Raw genomic sequence first — 23399 nt, 5'->3', positions numbered from 1 at the left:
AATGCCTGCCCTCTCCTAGCTTTTTTAAAAAAGAAGACTGAAGGTTTTTTGGAGTTGGTCACTCCAAAACGAAGAGGATCAAACCACACTCTCCCGCCTCAGTGCCCCCCCCCCCAAGATCAAGGCATTTAGGGAAAGTCCCTGGAGAGCAGAAGAATCCGGAGGCTCAAAGGCGCTGCCTTTGTTAATAGCCTCTCCACTTTTCAGTAGCCCAGATTATTCCATCCTGTGAAGCTGCTCGTGTTTATTTAATGCACCGTCTGCCTCCTTCCCACTGACTCACGGCACTGACGCCAGCTGAATCAGGAAGGATGGATGAAGTTACTGTTTGCCTAAAAGCCTGGGGTCTGACCGGCAAGGAGTAACATCAGCACTTTGCTCTCTGGACAGCCAGAGGTTCCAGACTCTCTAGACGAGACAGAAGCAGCTGAGCTGCGAACTGTGGCAGCAAAATGGCCATGCATGAGGCATGCTTAGAGCCAGACATGATGCTGGTCTCAAACCAAGGAACTGTGGGTAGGGGTGCTTTTGTTTTAAAAAGGGGCTCCTCAGAGACACATTTCCATCGCCACAAGCCATGCAAGTAGGGATGTGGCAGTGTGTGGGGGGTGTCCATGGCCCCTTCAGTTGTTGTTGGACTGTAGCTCCCATCCTCCCTGACGGTTGACCATGCTGGCTGAAGCTCATGGGAGTTGGAGTCCAACACGATTTGGAGGGTCCCCTCTCAACAGCACCACCTAGGTTGCAGTACAATATGGGGCTCAGTCAGCTGACACTCTCAGCTGATTCCCAGGGGCCAATCAGGTTCCGCCAAGCATTATAAAGCCACAGCCTCAGCTCCTGCCTTACTGCGTTTCCGCCAGCAGCTTGCCTTGCTGGCAAGGACTTTGCCTGGCTGAGCAACAGCTCCCTTTGGACCCTGGGCTACACTCTGTGCCTCAGCCCCTCCCTCTGCAAAATGGGGAATACTACTGTATTAATGGGAGCAAAAGAGGACGGGCATCTAGTACTGCTGAGGTGTTCTGGGAAAAGTTCCAGAATTTTGGATGGCTCAGGGCAACCGACCCAGGGCAGTAAACGCTGCAAGAGGACACGAGAAGAGTTCTGCCAGATATGAGGCGAGAGGCCCATCACGTCCACCTTCAGGAAGCCTCCAAACTGGACATGAGGGGGAAAGTCCCTTCCTGCTGTTGCTCACTCAGCCACAGGTATTTCAGTGGTACAATGCCTCTGGATAGGGAGGCTCCATTTTGCCTCCATGCGCAGGGACCTAATTTACTCTGGAAACAGCCCTGTTTCTCTGTGTTTACTTTAGTCTGTTTCTCAGGTTTGTGCTAACATTGTTTTTTTCTTTTTGCAGAGAGAAAAATCAAACACATAGTAACACAATCATACACTGAACAATAATCATCCTTGGAAATTAGAAGTTTCTAAAATGATAGAGAAGGGAGGAAAGTAGGATAAATAACCTAATTACCTGTATTATCCTAATTATATGCACTGCACAACTCTTAATAAACTACAGGGCTGAGTATTATCCTGTACCTATTTTTGGTGCATCATGAACATGGAGCATTTCTCTACAAAACTGATGCATTGACTTGTTACATGCAGTACTCTGGAAAAGTCACAGCTTTCCCCCAACCTACAGATTGCTGTGAGATTATAACTCCTAGCAGCTCTGACCACCATGGCCAATGCTCAGGGGATGATGGGGCTTGTAGTCTACAATGCTTGTTTTACTGTCTGTGTTTAAAAATATCTGCAAGCTTCAACATTACTGCACATCCCAGATCCCACTCATCCAATTTCTCAGTGATGGCAGGTCCCTCTGTTTCCACTTATGGCCAATCGCCCGCCTGGCTGCCGTTAGTAACAAATCATCATCTGTCTATCATCCATGAGTACTTTCTTTCTTACACTGCCAAACAATGCAAACAGCAGGCCGAATGACATGTTATAGCCTGGAATTTCCCAGCTATGACCCCACACCATTTCTTACTAATTACACATTCCCGAAAGAGACGTACCAAGCTTATTTCTCGTTAACAAAGAAGTCAGGGATCTAATTTGTTCTCATGCAAATGGTGCTGAGTTTGTTCAGATGCAGAAGACACCAGGCAGTTCCTATCACAGGAGGGAGGTATGGCTTGGCTGCGACGGAACGGGCTCTCTCCAGTGGAACATAATCATTCCTAAACTAACTGGAGCTAGAGATTACCAGCATTCATACAACATACGAAGCACCTGCTGGATCAGGCCAATGGCTCACCTGTTTCCAGCATCCTGTCTCCAGTGGCTAACCAGATGCCTGTGGGAAATCTGCAAGCAGAACCTGAGTGTAAGAGCCCCCCCCCCCGTGGTTTCCAGCAACTGGCATTCAGAAGTGTTCCTGCCTGACAGGGGAGGCAGAGCAGAGGCATTATGGCCAGGAGGCATGGATAGTCTTCTCTTCCATGAATTTGCCCAAACCTCTCTGAAAGCCACCCAACTTGCCTCCTGTGGGAGTGAGTGCCATAGCTTAACCATGTTCTGTGTAAAGAAGTCCTTTCTTTTATCTGGCCAGAACTGTCTGTATGTCTTGAACCGTCTGAATCTCCAGCTACAACTTAGGACAATGCTAGTCTGAAATTGCTAGTCTGCAGTGAAAAAGGATTTAGAAATATGGACAAATTTGAAGTTATCATTGCTAGGCCAAATTGCTGCGATAAAAATGAATGTATTGCCAAGGATGTTGTTTTTGTTTCAAACATTGCAAATTTTGGACAAAATGGAAGAAGTGGCAGAAAGATATTTCTAGATTTGTCTGGCAGGGCAAGAAGCCCCAAATAAAATTTAAAATACTAACTGATGCTAAAGAAAGAGGTGGATTTGCCCTGCCAGACCTTAAGCTTTATTATGAGTCAGCCGCATTTTGTTGGCTGAAGGAATGGCTACTTCTTGAAAACACTGATCTATTGGATCTGGAAGGATTTAATAATGTATTTGGTTGGCATGCATATTTGTGGTATGAAAAGGCCAAAGAACAAAGCGTTTAAAAACCATATTGTCAGAAAAGCACTGTTTAATGTCTGGATAAGATATAAGGATTTGCTTGAAAACAAAACTCCAAGGTGGTTGTCACCAATGGAAGCAAAGGCTCTGAAAAAGCTCAATATGGAGGCCAATTGGCCGAAATATTGGGAAATATTGGAACAAGAAGGAGACCGATTAAAGCTGCAGAGTTTTGAAAAACTAAAAAACAAAGTACGAGATTGGCTTCATTATTATCAAATAATGGAGGCTTATAATTTGGAAAACAAAATTGGTTTTCAGGTGGAGAAATCAAAATTGGAAACAGAATTGTTAGATCCTAAAACTAAGAACTTGTCAAGAATGTATAACTTGCTGTTGAAATGGAATACTCAAGATGAAATGGGAAATCTGCTATGATAAAGATGTTGGACATAACATTATGATAGCTGACTGGGAACAGTTATGGACCACAGGTATCAAGTTCACGACATGTAATGCCTTAAGAGAGAATATAATGAAAATGATATACAGGTGGTACATAACACCAGTCAAGCTTGCAAAAATCTATCATTTGCCCGATAATAAATGTTGGAAATTGTAAAGAGACTGAAGGTACATTCTTTCACCTTTGGTGGACGTGCCCAAGGATTAAGACCTTCTGCGAGATGATCTATAATGAAATGAAAAAGGTATTTAAATATACCTTTCTGAAGAAACCAGAGGCCTTCCTCCTGGGCATGGTCAGCCAATTGGTGCCAAAGAAGGATAGAACTTTTTTTATGTATGCAACAACAGCAGCAAGAATACTTATCGCAAAGTATTGGAAGACACAAGATTTACCCACCCAGGAAGAATGGCAGATGAAAGTGATGGACTATATGGAACTGGCGGAAATGACTGGCAGAATCCGAGACCAAGGTGAAGAGTTGGTGGAAGAAGATTGGAAAAAATTTAAAGTTTATTTACAGAAATATTGCAAAATTAAGGAGTGTTAGAAGGATGTTGGAATGAAGTAATGTGGTTTTAGCAGAAATGATATAAAGGATTAGGTAAAAATTGATTTTTTTAATTGGAGAAAGACAAGAATGTAAAATTACAGTATATTAAGATAAATTATTAGGATAAAAACAAAGCTAGAAAGGATTTTCTGAAATATCTAATTGAACTAGAATACAAAAAAGGGAGGTGTGAGGAGGTCAAGGAAATAAGCAAAGGAAAGAAAGTTATGTAAAAGTTTGAGCTGTTTTTTTTCTTTTTTCGAATTGTTTGTATTTTTGTATTGTATTTTTTGTATTTTTTATTTTCCTTTTTTTAATTTTCTCTTTGTAATCTTTAAAATTTGAATAAATACTATTTAAAAAAATATGAAATTGCTAGTCTGCATGAAGACAATACTTTATCCTGATGTTAAATGGACAAATGGTCTATTCATCAGGATAAAGCAGCTTCTTTCTATGTTCCACTGAGCCAACAAGTGCACGTGCCCCAAGGAAAAGGAAGGGGCAGAGCCCACTTGAGCTTGCAGGAAATCCCAGATCACCAAACCATGCTTTGCAGGTTGGGCAGTGCTGTGATATCCAACATCTATAAGTCACCCACACAGCCAAGTGTAGCATCATATTACTGAATCAAGTCATTAACAAAAAAGGAGCCTTTGCTCCCAAGCTAGGCTTAGCTGCACTAAACTTAAATGAGGAAGAACGGAGTCTCCGTTTGTGTGTGTGGTCAAAATGGGCTTCCATTGGCCAAGTTCTGCTGGCACAGCTGCATTTCAGTTAGAACATGCAAGGGACTCCTCAGCAGTTTCCTTGGATCCTAGCCAGCAATTCCGGCGCCTCCCTTGGTCCCAGGACGGCTTGGAAAGCGGGGACCTGCCAAATACTGCTCAAATCCAGCTACTGCTACACCAGCCTGGTCAGAATCTGCAATGTTCAATAGCTGGGGCTGGGGGCTGCTCAGAAACAGGAGACTCTCCACTTGGATTTGGAGGATCATTCTGATCTGAGCTCTGCCAGTTGCTGGAGCCATTGAGGGCTCCATTCTTCATGGGAGTACATGGAAGCAGCACACAGTTAAACTATGGAGCTCCCACAGGAGCAGTGATGGCTACCAAACTGGATGGTTTTAAAAAAGAATGAGGCAGATAGGGGACGATTGATGGTCCAGGTTCTTGAGCTCATTGGCCAGTCAGTGAGTCTCTCTGTGAGTCGGCGTCTGCGCTACGTCTTGAAGCTGGAGCAACAGGGAGACCACAGGAGGGGAGAGGGCTGCTCTTGTGCTCAAATCCCGCTTGCAGGTTTCCTTGGGGGCATCCGGTTGGCCACTGTGAGAACAGGAGGCTGGACCAGCTGGACCCCTTTGGCCAGATCCAGCAGATGCTCTGCTTTGGTTCTTAAGAGAAGGTCTCCAGAGCTGCATCTCTTATGTTTAACTTTCTTTCACTAGCAGCAGCAGCAGCAGCAGCAGCAGCAGCAGCAGCGGGAAAATAGGCTTCCTCCTGCTTGCCTCTCCTTGCAAGCAACAGGGGAGGGAAGGGGTGTTTGATTCCCTGAGACTCGGTCAGAAAGGAAGAATGTGATCTGAAGGGAGGGAGCTGGAGGACAGGCAGACTTGGAACGTCTGGTTCCAACATGTGGCGCAAACAAGTTGTTAAGCCCTCTTGCACAACAACAGCATGGAGTCTGTAAGCAAATCCAACACATTCCCACTTCCTAACCTGATGCCTCTGGGAAGCCTGTCAGGGCAAAGGCCCTCTTCACCTGAGGTCCCCACAGACTGGTATCCAGAGCCTGCTCCCTCTGTGTGCTGGAAGATTCAGGACAGATAAAAGGAAGTCCATCTGTGCACAGTGCAGAGTTAAACCATGGAACTCACTCCCACAAAATGCAGTAATGACCACCAACTTGCCTGGTTAAAAGAGGACCAGATAAATTCATGGAGAGAGCTGACAATGGCTCCTGGCCACCATGGCTATGTTCTGCCTCCATGGTCGGAGGCAGCCATGCTTCTGGATTTTTATTTTATTTATATACCACCCTATACCTGGAGGTCTTAGGGTGGTGAATGCCATTTGGTAGAGATCATACGAGGGGAGGGGACTCAAGTGCTTGAATCCCACTTGCAGGTTCCCCACACACCTGGCTGGCCACTGTGGGAACAGGATACTGGCCTAGAGGGGCCCCCATGGGCCAGATCCAGCAGGCTCCTCTTAGTGGTTCTGTTCTCTAAACCTGGACGTGGCATAGAACCATCATGACAGCAGCGACTGATGGCCTTATTTACTCATTTGCTTAGAGAACTGTTTTACTCATTCTTAAGCCCCCCAAAGGCTCTCATGACAGCAGCTAAGTAATCCCCAACAGAAGAGCACCCAACCTCTTTTTAAAAACCTCCAATAAAGAAGAGTTCACCACCTGCTGAAGTAGTCTGTTCCACTGCCAAACAGCTGTTACCATCAGAAAGTTCTTTCTAATGCTTCTTAACAGTTTGGTCCAGTGGAGAGAATGAGTGTTTCTAGAGGGCAACAGCATAAAAACCACCTCCTGAGCTGTAGCTGATGCCTGTGCCAGCCCCAGCCATGTTCGCGAGTGACTGACAGCTGCCATCTGCTCCCCATCCACATGGTACTGGCCCATTTCTCTTCCTTCCTGCTAATCCGAATATTTGTGGCACACACGTTCTCTGCTCCCTCAAAAGGACAGGGTCAGATCTTTGGGGCTTAAGTTAAAGGAAGGCAATTTCAGCAGAACATTGGACAAAACTCTGAAACCGTAACAGCAGCAGGACATCAGAGCCGACTCCCCTTGGGGGCAGGCTGGCTCTCCCTCGCTTGGACGGTCAAGCACAGGCCGGAAGCCATACTTGGGGGTGCCCAATCACAGCTCTGGGCTGTCTGCATCAAGCAAGGGGTTGAGGGCTTTTTCAGTCCAAGGCCTGCAGTCCCTCCCGGGTAATCTTTTGCATCCTCCTTAAAGCCATCCAAATTGGTGGCCATCACTGCCTTCTGTGGGAGCAAGTTCCATTGCTTAACTATGTGCTGCATGAAGAAATACTTTTTTATTGGTCCTGAAAACTTTATTAATGGGGGGGGGGGCAGTAAGCAGTATTGCTTAGCTGGAACCTGTTGCCCCTGGGGCTCCTACTCTCCAGGTTCTTTGGGGGGGGGGTCTTCTCCACCAGGAATACAAGTCTTGGGGTTGAAAGAGACAGAGCTGTGGTGCCAACAGATGACTGCTTACCTCAAAGGGGAAACCTGTGGCCAGAACCTTGCACAGGCTTTCCGGTGTGCAGGAATAACTCTGCAGTCCCACAAATTTAAACTGAAAGGGAAGGAGGAAAAAAAAAAGAAAGATCAGAACTACAAGTGCTCACATCTGAGACTCTCCCATTAATCTCTCAATGGCTGAATGGAACCTCCAGATTCAGAGGCAGTGTATCTCTGAATCCCTGTTGCTGAGAAGGCTGCTGCACACAAGGAAAGGGCTATGCTCTCCTCACTGGAGGAATCCTCTTTGGTGGGTGACCTGGAGCTCCCACAGCAAAGCATCTTAGAGGGGCAGCCTGTGTTGAAGAACCAGGGGGCATGCCCGAGGGACCCAGCTTTCCCACTGGAGAGCCTTCTGATAACCTGTGGCTGAGCCATGGGCTATGTGGCTGGAGGGCCAGAGGTTCCTCATCCAGATGGGCTTGGATTCCCACTCCCACCAGCCCAGCCAGCATTATGATGGTTATTATTGTTGTTGTTGCTATTATTATTAATAATTTAATTTATACACTGCTATAAAATAAATAGATGGTGAAGATGGGTGTTAGACACAGAACATACACATGGAGTTGGGGACCCACATTTCTTTCTTCAACAAGCCTTTAAACGGTGTTCAGCTCTCCAAAGTTTCCCAGAGAAGCAGTCAGCTGGCAGTGGAGAGGAAAATCTCAAGAGCCATTTCTGAAATCTTTCCAGACCAGAAGCCCTGTGTGGTTACAAGGGGGAAACCGTATCTTTGTGTGTGTAAACCAGAGAAAAGTGGGGGTTGGAGTGTCCAAGAAAGAGCATAGCTGGCAAGAATCCTGAAGAGGAGCACCCTATGCTGCAGCATTTTGTTGCAGCAATTAGTCCAGGGGTCAGCAAACTTTTTCAGCAGGGGGCCAGTCCACTGTCCCTCAGATCTTATGGGGGGCTGGACTATATTTTGGAGGGGGGGAAATGAACGAATTCCTATGCCCCACAAATAACCCAGAGATGCATTTTCAATAAAAGGACACATTCTACTCACGTAAAAACATGCTGATTCCCGGACCATCTGCAGGCCGGATTGAGAAGGCAATTGGGCTGGATCCGGCCCCTGGGCCTTAGTTTGCCTACCCATGAGTTAGTCCTTCAAACATAAAAGTCATCCACCTGAGACTAATGTTCTAAGGGGCTCTTTAGCACACGGTGGGTCAAATCAAGCAGTGTTCCTTTTCTTCATCAAAGCCTTCTACAAACTGAAACCTAGAGAGATGTGCTATTTGCTAAAGTTTCCCTGTACAGAAGGCAGACAGATTCTGCCCCTGCCAGCTTCTCCTGCCCACAGTATAGGCACCAGGAGAACGCCCCCCCCCCACCCAAAGAAGGTAGGTGGTTTCTGTTTACATCTGCCTTTGTAACAGGGAGATTAAAAGCAGGGATGAAGTCAGCTAATACCCAAATAGTAAGGAAGGAGGCACACACAATTTAATCTTCCGGAAGGTTTGCCTTATGCCTGGAAGGTGATATTTCACCATTGGGAGATGTTACTGTGTCCAAGATTGGCAGGTCCAGGATAAGCAATTCTTTACTGAATTGATCTACATCATATACACTGGGGTGGGGAACCTCAGTCAGGGGGCCAAATCCTTCCCAGGCCTGTAGCCAGAGGAGCTGTTTTATAGATGTTTAATTTCTTCTTTGCAATGAGAAGAGAACAAAATTGTATACCTTGCAACTAGGCTGCTGCATTGCTGGCTGGCAGCTGCTTAGCAACTGGAAATAATACTACTACTTTGTTGTTGTTTAGTCGTTTAGTCGTGTTCGACTCTTCGTGACCCCATGGACCAGAGAACGCCAGGCACTCCTGTCCTCCACTGCCCCCCGCAGCTTGGTCACAGTAATAAACATTTAGACCTCCTGCCTGGCCCCCGGAAGTCCCCCCAGGCCGACACTTCCGGAGGCGGCGCGAACGGCAATGGCTGCCCTTTCCTAGCCGGGGGAGGGAAGCTCCGCCGAAAAAGGGTCTCCCGCTGCGGCGAAGCGGGGACCCATTCAGGAAAACCACAGGCAGCAGAAGCCTGTGGTCTTGGGGTCCGGCGGGCGCCAGGAGCAGCCCCCAAAACGTTGAAGGAGCCCCGTAAGGGGCTCCGGATCGCGGAGGGGGTTGCGGCGCTGTGGATCGTTCCGCAATCGGCGGAGTGAAGCCGCGTTGCTGCTGCCGGTGAGCGCTGTCCTTTCTTCCTAAATTACAGAATCGGAAAACAACAACCCGTGAGTAAATGGACTTTTAAAATTTCGGGACTTAAAGTACTTAAAGTACTCAATTTGGCTGAAAGCGGAGTGACGAAAAATAGGAAGTCCGTCTTCCGCTGTCATTGAATTACCAAGCAAAGAGCCGGAGGAGTGGAGGCAAAAAGTGAACTTTTAATTTAATTGATCTGGACACCCGTGGAAATTATTTTCAAGTAGAATAAGGACTTTAAGCATTGATTACATGACTCTTATGTGGACTGTGATACCTTTCTTCTATTTGGATTACAATTTAAACAAGAAACCCAGGGGCTGGAACTGCCTGAGTAATTGAGCAGCCAGCTTGCAGGGCTGGATACTTTTGAACTTAAACTTTGAAACAATCTGAGGGAGTTTGAACTGGCTACTTTGAAGCACCTTTTGGAATACCAGCAAGCACTGTCTGAAACACTGTGACTTTTTAAATGCTAACTCTGCTAAAAGTTACCTTATAGAAGGTTCTCGGACATTAAATGGGACTATATTATTTTTATTGGAATTGTCTTCTTTCCTAAAGACATTTTAAGTTCCCCCTAGAGGATTTGGGATTAATAGCAGTGACATTGTTTTACTTTCCTTTTCCCGGCCTCCTGTTTGACTATTACCATCTGGGCCGCTGCTTTCTCATGGGAACAACTCAGCTTGACCTTGAATTTTAGATAACTCTGGAATGAGTGGTGCAAGAAAAAAGGGACCGAGAACTAGACAAACAACCCTAACCGCAGTCTCCCAGGCACGCAGATCATCTGTGCCTACTGTGCTTACTCTGCCTACTCAGACTTCTGAGAAAGAAGCTGCTTTTCTGCCACGGGCAGAAACTGAGGAATTTCAATCGGAAGAGATGGCCTCAGGAGAAATTAGTTCTACTTTAGAGAAAATTCTTGAAAAATTGGAATCTTTGAATAAAAAAGTGGAATCTTTGGATAAAAAAGCTGATCAGCAAACAGCTAAAATTGATCAAAATACTGAATGTTTAAATAGACTAACTGGACAAGTTGCACAGAATGTGCAAGCAATTGGAGAATTGAAGGAGACTGCAGGTGAAAATCGGAAATTGGCTGAAGATACCAGCCAAAGATTGGGAAATTTAGAGAAAGAGGTAAGGCCACTCAGCAAACAAGTAGGTGAACATCAGACTTATCTTTCTATGATAGAACTACAGAATAGACAGACCAATTTAAGGATAAGATCGGTACCAGAGGTGGAAGAAGGCAACTTAGCTGAGTTCTTGACCAAAGAATTTTCCAAGTTTTGGAACTTAGAGGAAAAAGACTTCAGACTTGGAAGACTTATAAAGAGAGAGAAGCCCAGAGATTGTTTAATAATACTGAGATCAAAGGAGGAAAGGGACAAGATTTTGGGTCTACATTACGGAAAGTCACTGGATATTTTGGACAAAAGAATTGAAATTTACAAGGATATTCCTAAACAACTGTTGGACCTTAGATCTGACTATTTGGAACTAACAAGATTGTTAAGGAGTAATACAATTATCTTCAGGTGGGATTTTCCTCAAGGATTATCTTTCACTTTTAGAGGGAAGAAGATTAAAATTAGATCACCGGAAGATAGAGACAAATTTTTGACTGCGTACGGAGAGGACCTCCAAAAAGGACTGGAACTACCCTCGGGGCCTGTAGTACCAGAGGTGCCTGCACCCTCGGATTCTGAAGACCCAGCGAACAAGGTACTACCCCTAGAAAAATAACCAGACTTATCCAGGATGTCTCTGCAACTTTTGAGTTGGAATATAAATGGCTGTAACATTCCGGAAAAAAGAAGGAAATTTTTTCATATATTGAAAAAGGAACAATTGGACATTATTTGCTTACAAGAAACACATGTGACTAGGCTCCACAGGAAAGTACTAATAAACAAAAGACTTGGTCAGGAATTTATATCTTCAGACAAAGTAAAGAAGAGAGGTGTGGTGATATATGCAAAAGAGAGCCTGTCACCTAAATTTTTATTTAAAGATGAACATGGAAGAATTTTGGCAATCGAAATACAACATCAAGGAGAAAAGATTTTGATATTAGGAATTTATGCACCAAATGAAGGGAAGTCGGAATTTTTCAAGAAGTTGCATGAGACTATGCTGGAATATCTGGATTATGACAACATCATCATGATGGGAGACATGAACGGGGTCATATCAACTAACATGGATAAGTCACAAAGCCAGAATGTTACAAAAGATGGCAGACTACCAAAGACCTTTTTTGAATTGACTGACAATATGGACTGGATTGACATTTGGAGAACGAAGAACCCTTTGGGAAAAGAAGGAACATTCTTCTCTGAAGCTCAGCTGACTTGGACAAGAATCGACCAAATTTGGATAACTAGAGGTCTGGCACCGAAGGTCAGAAAGGTGGAAATCTGCCCAAAAACTTGCTCCGACCATAATGCACTGAGAATGGATATGACACTATTACCAACTGGCTCCTTTAGATGGAAGATGAATGACAATTTGTTCAGAGATCAGGAGATTATTAAGAAGGCCCAGAAAGCATTGAAGGACTACTTTGAGATAAATATGAACACTACGGTGGAAAAAAGAATTATTTGGGATGCAAGTAAAGCTGTGATGAGGGGGTTCTTGATACAACAGAATGCTGCAATGAAGAGGACACAAAATGACAGAAAAGATAAGATTTTGGAGAAAATAAAAGAACTAGAGAAGAAGCTAAGATCAAACCCGAAGTCCCTGCCGACCTTGAGAGAAATTAAACTCTATCAAGCACAGTATTCTAAACTGATAAATCAGGAAATAGAGTGGAAGATTAAATTAATGAAACAAAAAACCTTTGAATCGGCAAACAAATGTGGAAAACTGCTAGCTTGGCAGTTGAAGAAGAGACAAAAATTGAATACAGTTACAAATTTGGAAATTGAAGGAAGAAATATTCAGAACCCCATGGAGATTAGAAAGTGTTTTTGGAAATACTTCAAAAAACTATACACTCAAGGGCCGCAGAATGAGGTCGAGATCAAACAATTTTTAGAGAAAAATGGACTTAAAAAGTTGTCACAAGAAAATAGATCTCTCCTGAATAGTAAAATAACATGCCAAGAAATTGAACAAGTCATTCAAAACATGAAATTGGGCAAATCTCCAGGACCAGATGGGCTAACCTCCAAGTACTATAAGATATTAAAAGACCATTTGATACAACCATTGATGGAGGTTAGCAATGAAATTATGGAGGGGAGGAGGGCGCCGGAGTCGTGGAAGGAAGCATTCATCACATTGATACCAAAATCGGAAGCTGAAAAGACACAACTTAAGAACTACCGTCCCATCTCCCTTTTAAATGTGGATTACAAAATATTTGCAGACGTTTTGGCAAGTAGACTTAAAAAAGTTTTAAACGAAGTAATTCATAAAGACCAGGCAGGCTTTCTCCCAGGTAGACACATGTTTGCTAATACAAGGAACATTATTGACATTTTGGAACTTTTGCAAACTGATATAAATACAAAAGCAGTGCTAATCTTTATAGATGCAGAGAAGGCCTTTGATAATATCTCTTGGAAATTTATGAAGGGAAATTTAAAAGAAATGGGAGTGGGTCGGGGTTTTGAGAATGGGATTGATGCAATATATTCAGAACAAAAGGCTAAATTGATAGTAAACAATGTGGTCACGGAAGAGTTTAAAATTGAAAAAGGAACACGACAAGGCTGCCCGATTTCCCCTTTGTTATTTATATCAGTTCTGGAGGTGCTCTTGAATATGATTAGAGGGGACCGGTTGGTGGAAGGGATTCAGGTCGGAGTGAAGCAATATAAACTTAAAGCTTTTGCAGATGACCTAGTTTTGACCCTGCAGGAGCCAGAATCTAGTACAAAAAGAGTATTACAACTGATCCAAGATTTTGGTCGGGTGGCGGGATTTAAACTAAATAAACAGAAAACTAAGGTGTTGGGGAAAAATCTGACAGATGTAGAGTCGGAACAGTTTCAGAGAGAAACAGAACTAACTGTGGTTAAAAAAGTAAAGTACCTAGGGGTAAACATAACAGCAAAAAATCTGAGTCTATTTAAGGATAACTATGAAAAATGTTGGTTTGAAATTAAGAGAGACTTGGATAGTTGGACAAAATTGAAGCTTTCTTTGTTAGGCCGAATTGCTGCTGTTAAGATGAATGTATTGCCAAGAATGTTGTTTTTGTTTCAAACATTGCAGATTGTGGACAAAACAGAGTGCTTCCGGAAGTGGCAGAGAGATATATCTAAATTTGTCTGGCAGGGCAAAAAGCCCAGAATTAAGTTTAAGATACTAACTGATGCGAAAGAAAGAGGGGGCTTTGCCCTGCCGGACCTAAAGTTGTACTATGAAGCCGCAGCCTTCTGCTGGCTAAAAGACTGGCTACTTCTCGAAGACACTGACGTATTGGACTTGGAAGGGTTTAACAATGCATTTGGTTGGCATGCATATCTATGGTATGATAAGGTTAAGATCAATAAGGTCTTTAAGAACCATATTGTCAGGAAAGCAGTTTTTAATGTCTGGACAAAATACAAAGACTTACTGGAAAACAAAACTCCGAGGTGGCTTTCACCTCTGGAAGCTAAGGCCCGAAAGAGACTCAATATGGAGGCCAAATGGCCAAAATATTGGGAAATATTAGAAAAAGACGGAGACAATTGGAAATTGCAGAGTTTGGAGAAAATGAAAGATAAAGTGCGAGACTGGTTACATTACGCTCAGATTAAAGAAGTTTTCAAAAATGACAAAAAGGTAGGGTTCCAGGTGGAGAAATCGAAGTTGGAAACAGAATTGTTAGAACCAAAAACTAAGGTATTATCAAGAATGTATAACTTGCTGCTGAAATGGAATACAGAAGACGAAATGGTTAAATCGGTTATGATAAAGTGGGCTCAGGATATTGGGCATAACATTATGTTTGAGGATTGGGAAAGGTTGTGGTCCACTGGGCTGAACTTCACTGCATGTAATGCTTTGAAGGAGAATGTAATGAAAATGATATATAGATGGTACATGACCCCAGTTAAACTTGCCAAAATATACCATTTGTCTGACAATAAATGTTGGAAATGTAAAGAACACGAAGGAACATTCTTTCACCTCTGGTGGACCTGTCCTAGAGTGAAGGCCTTCTGGGAAATGATATACAATGAGTTGAAAAAGGTATTTAAGTATACCTTCACTAAGAAACCAGAGGCCTTCCTTCTGGGCATTGTCGGCCAGAAGGTGTTAAAGAAGGACAGAACATTTTTTATGTATGCAACAACGGCAGCAAGGATACTCATCGCTAAGAGTTGGAAAACTCAAGATCTACCCACACTGGAAGAGTGGCAGATGCAGCTGATGGACTATATGCAACTGGCCGAGATGACTGGCAGAATCCGAGACCTGGGAGAAGAGAGGGTTGAAGAAGATTGGAAGAAATTCAAGATTTATTTACAAAAGTATTGTAATTTGGTTGAATGCTAAGAAGGATGCTAGATCATAAATAATTGCCTACCATTGAATTAGATTTGAACTTGATGATAAGTGAGATTGAGGGAAATATAAAATTTTTGAAGATTAGATTAAATTAACGGAACAAGATTCAAGAATATAAATAAGATGATAAATTGCTGGAAAAAAATTTATAATGATGTAAGTGGGAGTGGGAGACGCGAGGGAGTCCAAAGAAGTTCTGACAAATGTGTTATGATCCATGCTATACTGTTTATTATTTTTGCATTTTGTATTCAAAAAATCTCAATAAATATTTATAAAAAAAAAAAAAGGAAGTCCCCCCAGGCCATTCCCCTCACTGTTTCTGCTTTGTACCCAGAGTGTTTTTTCCTGGCTGCAATGTGTCCTTGAACTCTGATCCCGCCTCTTGCTTGTCTGGATGGATAATAATAATAATAATAATAATAATAATAATAGATTATTTATACCCCGCTCATCTGGCTGGGCTTCCCCAGCCACTCTGGGTGGCTTCCGTTTAGGGCTTTAAAGGTCAGCACCAACACTTTGAATTGTGCTCGGAAACGTACTGGGAGCCAATGTAGGTCTTTCAAGACCAGTGTTATATGGTATCGGCGGCCACTTCCAGTCACCTGTCTAGCTGCCACATTCTGGATTAGTTGTAGTTTCCGGGTCACTTTCAAAGGTAGCCCCACGCAGAGCGCATTGCAGTAGTCCAAGCGGGAGATAACCAGAGCATGCACCACTCTGGCAAGGCAGATAGGGTCTCAGCCTGCATACCAGATGGAGCTGGTAAACAGCTGCCCTGTACACAGAATTGACCTGCGCCTCCATGGACAGCTGTGAGTCCAAAACAACTCCGGGTCTGCGCACCTGGTCCTTCAGGGGCACAGTTACCCCATTCAAGACCAGGGAGTCCTCCACACCCGCCCGCCTCCTGTCCCCCCAAAACAGTACTTCTGTCTTGTCAGGATTCAACCTCAATCTGTTAGCTGCCATCCATCCTCCAACTGCCTCCAGACACTCACACAGGACCTTCACCGCCGTCACTGGTTCTTATTTGAAAGAGAAGTAGAGCTTGGTATCATCCGCATATTGATGAACACCCAATACAAACCCCCTGATGATCTCTCCCTGCAGCTGCATGTAGATGTTGAAAACCATGGGGGGAGAGGACAGAATCCTGAGGCACCCCAGAAGTGAGAGCCCAGGGGTCTGAACACTCACCCCCAACACCACTTTCTGGACACAGCCCAGGAGGCAGGCACGGAACCATTGTATAACAGTGCCCCCAGCTCCCAGCCCCTCTAGATGATCCAGAAGGATGTTATGGTCGATGGTATCAAATGCCGCTGAGAGATCCAGCAGAACTAGGAAACAGCTCTCACTCTTGTCCCTAGCCTGCCTCTGGAGATCATCGACCAGTGCGACCAAGGCAGTTTCAGTCCCATGATGAGGCCTGATTCCCAACTGGAAGGGATCCAAATGGTCCACTTCTTCCAGGCATGCCTGGAGTTGTTCAGCAACCACTCGCTCAATCACCTTGCCCAAGAATAGTTGGCCATATTGGCCTCATCTAAAGATGGTTTTTTAAGAAGGGGTTTAATAACCACCTCTTTCAGCAGATCTGGGAAGGCTCCCTCACAGAGAGAAGCATTCACCACCCCACGAATCCCATCGCCCAGCCCTTCCCGGCTAGCTTTTATAAGCCAGGATGGGCAAGGATCAAGGAGACAGGTGGTTGGTTTCACTCATCCAAGCAGCCTGTCCACATCCTCGGGGGTAACAGATTGGAATTGATCCCACACAACTTGACTAGACAGGACTCTAGCACTCTCCCGCCCCGGCCCTGCTCCCATGGTGGAGTCTAGGAGTCTACTTCTTCCCAAATCTGAGCGACTTTATCTGCAAAAAATTTGCAAAATCATTGCAGGAAATCTTGTGGCCCATACTGGGCCCCGATGTAGCAGGTTGTTCCGCTAAATTGCGAACCACCTGAAAGAGTCTCCTGCTTCTGTTTTCTGCAGATGCAATAGAGGTGGTGAAGAAAGTCTTCTTCGCCGTCGCTACCGCCACTTGGTAGGCTCGACATTGAGCTTTAACCCGTGTCCGGTCAGCTTCAGAATGAGTTATCCGCCACCAGCACTCTTGCCATCACAGCGATTGTTTCATTGCCTTCAAATCTGTGGAAAACCACGGGGCTGTCTGGGCTCCATGCAATCAGAGAGGGCGCTTTGGAGCCAAACAGTCAATAGCCCCGGTTAACTCCACATTCCAGCAGGCCACCAGGGAATCAGCTGAAAGGCCATCAACATGGGATAAAGCATCGCCTGCCACTCTCTGGAAACCATTTGGATCCATTAAGTGGTGGGGGCGGACCATCCGAATCGGTCCCACCTCCCTGCGGAGGGGAAGGGTCGCGGATGACAAAGAAGGGTGGATGATCCTGTGTAGAAGCTAGCACATGGTGCAAAAGCGAAGTCTATAGCTTTGTTCTCAGCACACTGTTGCCTCTGGCCCTGCCCACCAGCAGCATGTGGCCCTCAGAAAGCTGCCCAGAAGGGAATGTGGCCCTTGACCTGAGAAAGTTTCCCCTCCGATATATTGCCACAGCAAACTCTATTCTCCATGTGCCTGCTAGCCCTTGCGCATCCAAAACCAACAACACCCAAGCACAAGGAGAAGGCATCAGCGAGTTTGCGGGTAAACCCAAAGGTATGCAGAAGCACCCAAACAAAAAATAATAATTAAAAAATATTTAGGGAAGAACACCCTGCACCAGAAAAAAAAGCAGATTGAAGGCTGAGCATGCTGGCTGGTGGCAGGGGAGGGGGGAACAGGACAGAACACCAGGGATGGGGAGGGTAAATGGAATGGAGTATCCTGTAAGGGGGCCCTGAACAGGAAGACTTCACAGCAGATTATTTCCTTGCAGGTCTCACTTGTCTAGAACATCCACACTTCTGGGCAAAAAGGACTTACTGGATTAAGACGGCTTTTCTTTCCCAGGCCATCCTCTTCCTGCATTTTTGAATGCAGCCAATAGAACCTGAAGTCTGTCTGGGGGGGGAAAGAGAGGAGGAGGAGGAGTTTGGACTTGATATCCCACCTTTCACTCCCCTTAAGGAGTCTCAAAGCAGCTAACAATCTCCTTTCCCTTCCTCCCCCACAACAAACACTCTGTGAGGTGAGAGACTTCAGAGAAGTGTGACTGGACCAAGGTCAGCCAGCAGCTGCATGTGGAGGAGCGGGGAAGCAAACCCGGTTCACCAGATTACGGGTCCACCGCTCTTAACCACTACACCATGCTGGCCAGGAGGGTCATGTTAGGGGACTAAATGATAAGCAGCAGCCTCAAGAGCTCTGCCCTGAATATGGGAAATCCATCTGAATTTCTATGAGCTCCGCATGGAACAACCCCAAAAGGAGGCAACACAGAAGCTTTGTAGAAGCAGAGCAACTGCTTCTGCTCTGGATTGTGAAGCAAACTATCATGACTTCAACAGAATCTCTTATCTTGCTAAGCTCTTTTGTTGGTTATAGATTAAAAGAAAGTATATGGAGAGATGGCCAAGACAAACAGGGATCCACTATTTAGGGCTAGTCTTGGTCGCCATGCCAAAAACCGCAGTCAGCTGAAGATCGGAAGCTGCAGCCAGCGCAGAATGCTGCAGCATGGTTGCTGACAGGAGCGAGGCCCTGTCAGCGTATTAACACCTCTGCTCAGAGATCTGCACTGGCTGCCAATTTGTTACTGGGCCATGTTCAAGGTGTCACTAATAGTATTTAAGTCCCATAATGGCTTGGGTCTACTTTGCTCCCAGAATTGTTTTACCTCTTATATGCCCCCCAATTAAATAAAAAAAATTAAAATTTAACTATGGGGCAACATCTCCAAAAACACCATTACAGGTGAGTTTTAGCAGAATCCAGGAAGTGTCTCAGAAAGGGAACAGAGAGGAGGAAACAGCTGCCAGGGATGCAAGCCAGTGGCAGACTAGAGGCAAAAAGGTACCTGGCAGTCGTACACAGGGTGTCCCCGCCAACACATCACATCGAGGATGTAGTACATCTGCTGGGCCTCGCTGTAGATGCAGTCCAGGATTGTGTATTCTTCACACAACAAGAGGCAAGAGATTAATCTCGGCCAGTGGTTCCCAAACTTCTTTGGGCCACTGTCCCTTGCTTCCATACACTTATCCCCAGTGCTCCCTACCCTATAAGAGGCATTATTCAGAATAGTTGTTTGCACAACCACTAAAGAAGAGAATTACACAATAAAATTCAAAATTTTGTTGTTGTTTAGTCGTTTAGTCGTGTCCGACTCTTCGTGACCCCATGGACCAGAGCACGCCAGGCACTTCTGTGGCGAAGTTGCCATGGCAAAGGGGCTTGAATAACTCAGAGAAGCTACGAACTATGCCGAGCAGGGCACCCAAGATGAACAGGTCATAGTGGAGAGTTTTGACCAAACGTGATCCACCTGGAGGAGGAACTGGCAATCCACCCCAGTATCCCTGCCAAAAAAACTCCATGGACAAAGACAACAGGCAAAATTCAAAATAGGAATGAATAATTACACATTTAAAATCCAGTTAAAACTATTTGCTTTAGTTAATTCAGCCAAACTAAGGAAAGTGATCCTGAAGTTGCAAGAAAACAATGTTATAACAATGAACAATACAAATATGAAGAAACTTTGATCAAATTTACTCTAAGCTGTATAAAGCTCAAACAATCTTGGGGGGGGGGCAGGGTCGGGTAGATGATTACTTGCAAAAACAACATCCAGCAAAAATCTCACACTCTCCCAAAAATAGATAAATAAAAATCAATGGCCCTTTAACAATTCAGGTGTTATGCAATGCTATTAAAAAATCCAAGAAAGAAAAGGTACAGTGGCCAGCTGCTAACTATCAATTTTTTGAAGAACTTCTACAACCCTTACAACAAGGACAATGAATAATATACTCATATACCAGATAGCTAAAAAGAGGCCAACATCCCACTTATACCTAAAGAGGGACAAGATTTGACCTCAGTAAAAAAATATCAGCCAATCTTATTACTGAACAGTGACTATAAATTATTTGGAGTGATTTTGGCAGCAAGGTTTTTTTTATTTTTTACAAGACTGGTCATGATGTATAATTTTTTTATAGATTTATTTATAGATTTTTATCTAAAAGACAGTTAAGAGACAATGTCAGAAATATGTTAGATATTTTGGAGTATTCGAACTGTCAGAACAAGAAGCTGTGTTGATTTTTTGGGATACAGAAAAAGCTTTTGACATTGTGAACTGGGAATTTCTGTTTAGAGCTTTGCAAGAAATGAACTTTGGAGATTTCATTAAATGGGTGAAATTGATTTATTAAGCAGAAGACAGCTCACATAATTGTTAAAGGAGAATTAACAAAACCTTGTGAGATACAGAAGGGAACAAGGCAAGGGTGCCAACTGTCACCATTGCTTTTCATTTTGGTTTTGGAAGTCTTGCTTAGAGATATTAGACAAGATGAGAGAATTAAGGGGATAAAGATTAAAAAGGGAAACTACGTTAGGAGTTTTGCAGATGATCTGATGATAGTTCTGGAAAACCCATTACAGGGAGTGGAAACTCTTATGAATAAATTAAAGGAATTTGGCAAGCTAGCAAGTTTTAAGGTTAATCATTAGAAAATAAAGAATATGACTACAGAAGAACAAGACTTTGACAGAGAAAACTGAATTCCAAATTGACAAAAAAGTAAAGTACTTAGGTATTAACCATGAGAAATTTGAATTGTATGTTGTTTCAAAATAATTATGTTAAGACATGGGTGGAAATTTAAAAAGAGATGTTAAGATGGAATAAATTATAACTGTCCTTGTTGGGTAGAATTTCTGCGATAAAGATTAATATATTGCCCAGAATGATGTTCTTGTTCCAAACAATACGTGTTATAGCTAATGACTTATCGCTCAAGCAATGGCAAAAAGAAAAGAAAAAACCCATGGAAAGTGGGTAATGAATGGTACATGAAAGTTGGTTTTGAGTATGGACCTGGAGTGTCTCTTTCAAGCAGATCTTTGCCCATTGGGAGATTGCAAAAAGGGAGGGGAATCAAGAAGTTACCTTTCCCTGTTGCTGAAGTACGGCGACTCCCACCTGGCAAAAGAGAAGGGAATCGGTTGACACAGAAACCGCTTTTGGTGTAAGCTGCAGTGGAGCCCTGGAAGGAGAGAAGAGGAGGAGGAAGGGATCAAGAACAAACAAGAGTGATTCCCCCCCACTGTAAAAGGATTTCCTAAATTGTATACTCCAAGTACAGCGGAGGGGGGGGGGAGGCCCCCAAACCCCACATATATTTTATTATGTTTATATCCTTCCTTTTCTTCCATTGTGGAGCCCAAGGCAGTATTGCATGTGGTAGTAGTAGTAGTAGTAGTAGTAGTAATAATAATAATAATAGTAACAACAAGAATAATTGTACCCCACCCATCTGTCTGGGTTGCTACAGGCACTATGGGTTGTTTCTATACAGGGCTGCCTTCAGATGTCTTCTATAAGCCAGATAGTTGTTTATCTCCTTGACATCTGGTGGGAGGGCATTCCCAAGAAGGCCCTCTGCCTGGTTCCCTGTAGCTTCGCTTCTCGCACAGTGAGGGAACTGCCAGAAGGCCCTCGGCGCTGGATCTCAGTGTCCAGGCTGAACGATGGGGGTGGAGATGCTCCTTCAGGTTTTCAAACAACCGCATGTTCAGACCCAGAACTGCTTAGCTTTAGCCTCATGTGCCTTTAGACCAGCTAGCTTCAACCTTTTCACACTCAGGACCCACTTGCAACCCAAATATGCATTTGGGGACCTATTTCTTAATATTTTTACCATATATTTGCATGGTGGTAGTACTCCTATTGTGACCCACTTTGGATCAGGCTGTAACCCACTAGTGGGTCCTTCCCCAAAAGTTGAAGACCATTACTTGAGACTGTACCTTGGAACTGTATTACTGTTGAAACTCATTGCAGTGATGGCTGCTCTCATTTCTTTTTTAAAAAAGAAACATATTAAGAGAAAATTATGGTTTTTTTAACAGCAGGAGTGGGGGACCTCTAGCCCATGGGCCAACTCTGGCCTGCCAGGCCATTCCTGGCAAGCCATGCCAACAGATGCCAAGTGGATGCTGGAGGAAGGATGCAGAGATTGGCTCCTCCCTCCGCCAGCTTGCTGACTCACCTATATGTAATTCTTTGTCACCTACAGTGATCATGCAAGTTGTTAAAAACAAGGCTGGGATCACAAAAATGTTAAAGGCCACAAGCACAATGCACAATTAAACAAACCTATCAACAAAACAGTAGATAAGAAGCAGCAGGGAAAACAAGTTCTTAGAAATCATCAAAATACCTCTTAAAATGGAGTGTGTTTTTTAAAAATTAAAAAAAAAATGCTCTGTTAAGCCCTGTTAAAATGCAGCTTGTTCAGATGGGGTGAGATGGAACAGATCCATTTCATAGTCTTGGAGGAGTTTCACATGCAATAAGCCTTTGGACACGGACGCGAGAGTTGCCTGATTTCAAAGGTTCCTCAACCCCAGCTTGCCAAGCTATTAGAATGTGGCAGGAAGACAATTTACAAAGCAGCAAGATAAAAACTCTTCCTTGGTTTGTCTTGTGGTAGAAGCCATGGTCTCTCACCTGAGATGCCACAATAAGAGCCCTCTTCCCCACAGGGCACACCACCAGCAGCCACTCCTGCACCAAATCTGGGGGCACGTCAATCAGCCATTCAGACAGCATCAGCTACAAAGGCAGTAAAGAAAATTGTTCACTTGTAGCACTAGGGAAAATGGCAAATGTCACAGCCTTCCCTGGCCTGGTGCCTGCCAGACACTGTAGGACTACCACTCCCATCAGCCCCAAGCAGCATGGCCAATGGTCAGGGATGATGGGAGATGCAGCTGGAAAAAAGTGGAGACACCAGGCTGGGAAAGCGTGGCGCAGAAGGAGAAATGCAACCAGAAACCTTACTGGTTAAAGCCAGGCCTGAACAGCTGTCAAGGCTATGAGATGGCCATAACCCCGCGGCAGAGCAATTGCTTAGCATGCAGGAGGCCTCAGGTTCATTCTCCCCTGGAAAGGACTTCCGCCCAAGAGCCTGGCAACCCAGTCAGTACTGAGCCAGCACTGGATTGATGATCTGAGGATACCTTCTCTGTTCCTCTTTATTTTTATTAATCCTGGCCCAAAGAGCCACTAGATGCAGCAAACCCCAGAGCTGCCACAATGAAGCAAACCACAGAGCTCTAGGCACCTCTTGGGGTTTGAGATGGAGGAAGCTGCTGTGGTCAGGAGTGTTGACGTTTCAAATTCCAAGAATGAGGGGTGCTAAAAAGTTGCAATGTGGCTCAGGAATTCTAAAGATACTTTGG

General features: G+C 44.3%; 1 protein-coding gene and 1 long non-coding RNA gene across 7 annotated transcripts in view; one reads left to right on the top strand and one right to left on the bottom strand.

Moving 5' to 3' along the window:
* The window catches only part of SNUPN (snurportin 1), a 51585-nt gene that overhangs the window by 14436 nt on the left and 13750 nt on the right, over positions 1–23399 (bottom strand). For 4 of the 6 annotated variants that reach the window (XM_079953429.1, XM_079953430.1, XM_079953431.1 and 1 more), the window contains 5 exons: positions 22666–22770; positions 21103–21199; positions 19000–19097; positions 17967–18044; positions 7254–7334 (listed from right to left, as the gene is read on the bottom strand). In XM_079953429.1, coding sequence (XP_079809555.1) covers positions 7254–7334; positions 17967–18044; positions 19000–19097; positions 21103–21199; positions 22666–22770 — 459 coding nt within the window. Of the gene's footprint in view, positions 1–735; positions 1922–5731; positions 5821–7253; positions 7335–17966; positions 18045–18999; positions 19098–21102; positions 21200–22665; positions 22771–23399 lie in introns of those variants that run through there. The other 2 variants (XM_079953434.1, XM_079953433.1) reach the window with 2 other exon arrangements.
* Positions 7992–15492, top strand: LOC307203035. The gene is made up of 3 exons (XR_013833089.1): positions 7992–9038; positions 9142–9187; positions 15312–15492. It is a non-coding gene; the product is annotated as an uncharacterized lncRNA (long non-coding RNA).

This window comes from Podarcis cretensis, assembly GCF_951804945.1.
Source record: "Podarcis cretensis genome assembly, chromosome: 14".
NCBI classification, from domain to species: Eukaryota; Metazoa; Chordata; class Lepidosauria; order Squamata; family Lacertidae; genus Podarcis; species Podarcis cretensis.
Note: the sequence above shows the minus strand (reverse complement) of the source record. Positions and strands in the feature narration are given on the sequence as shown.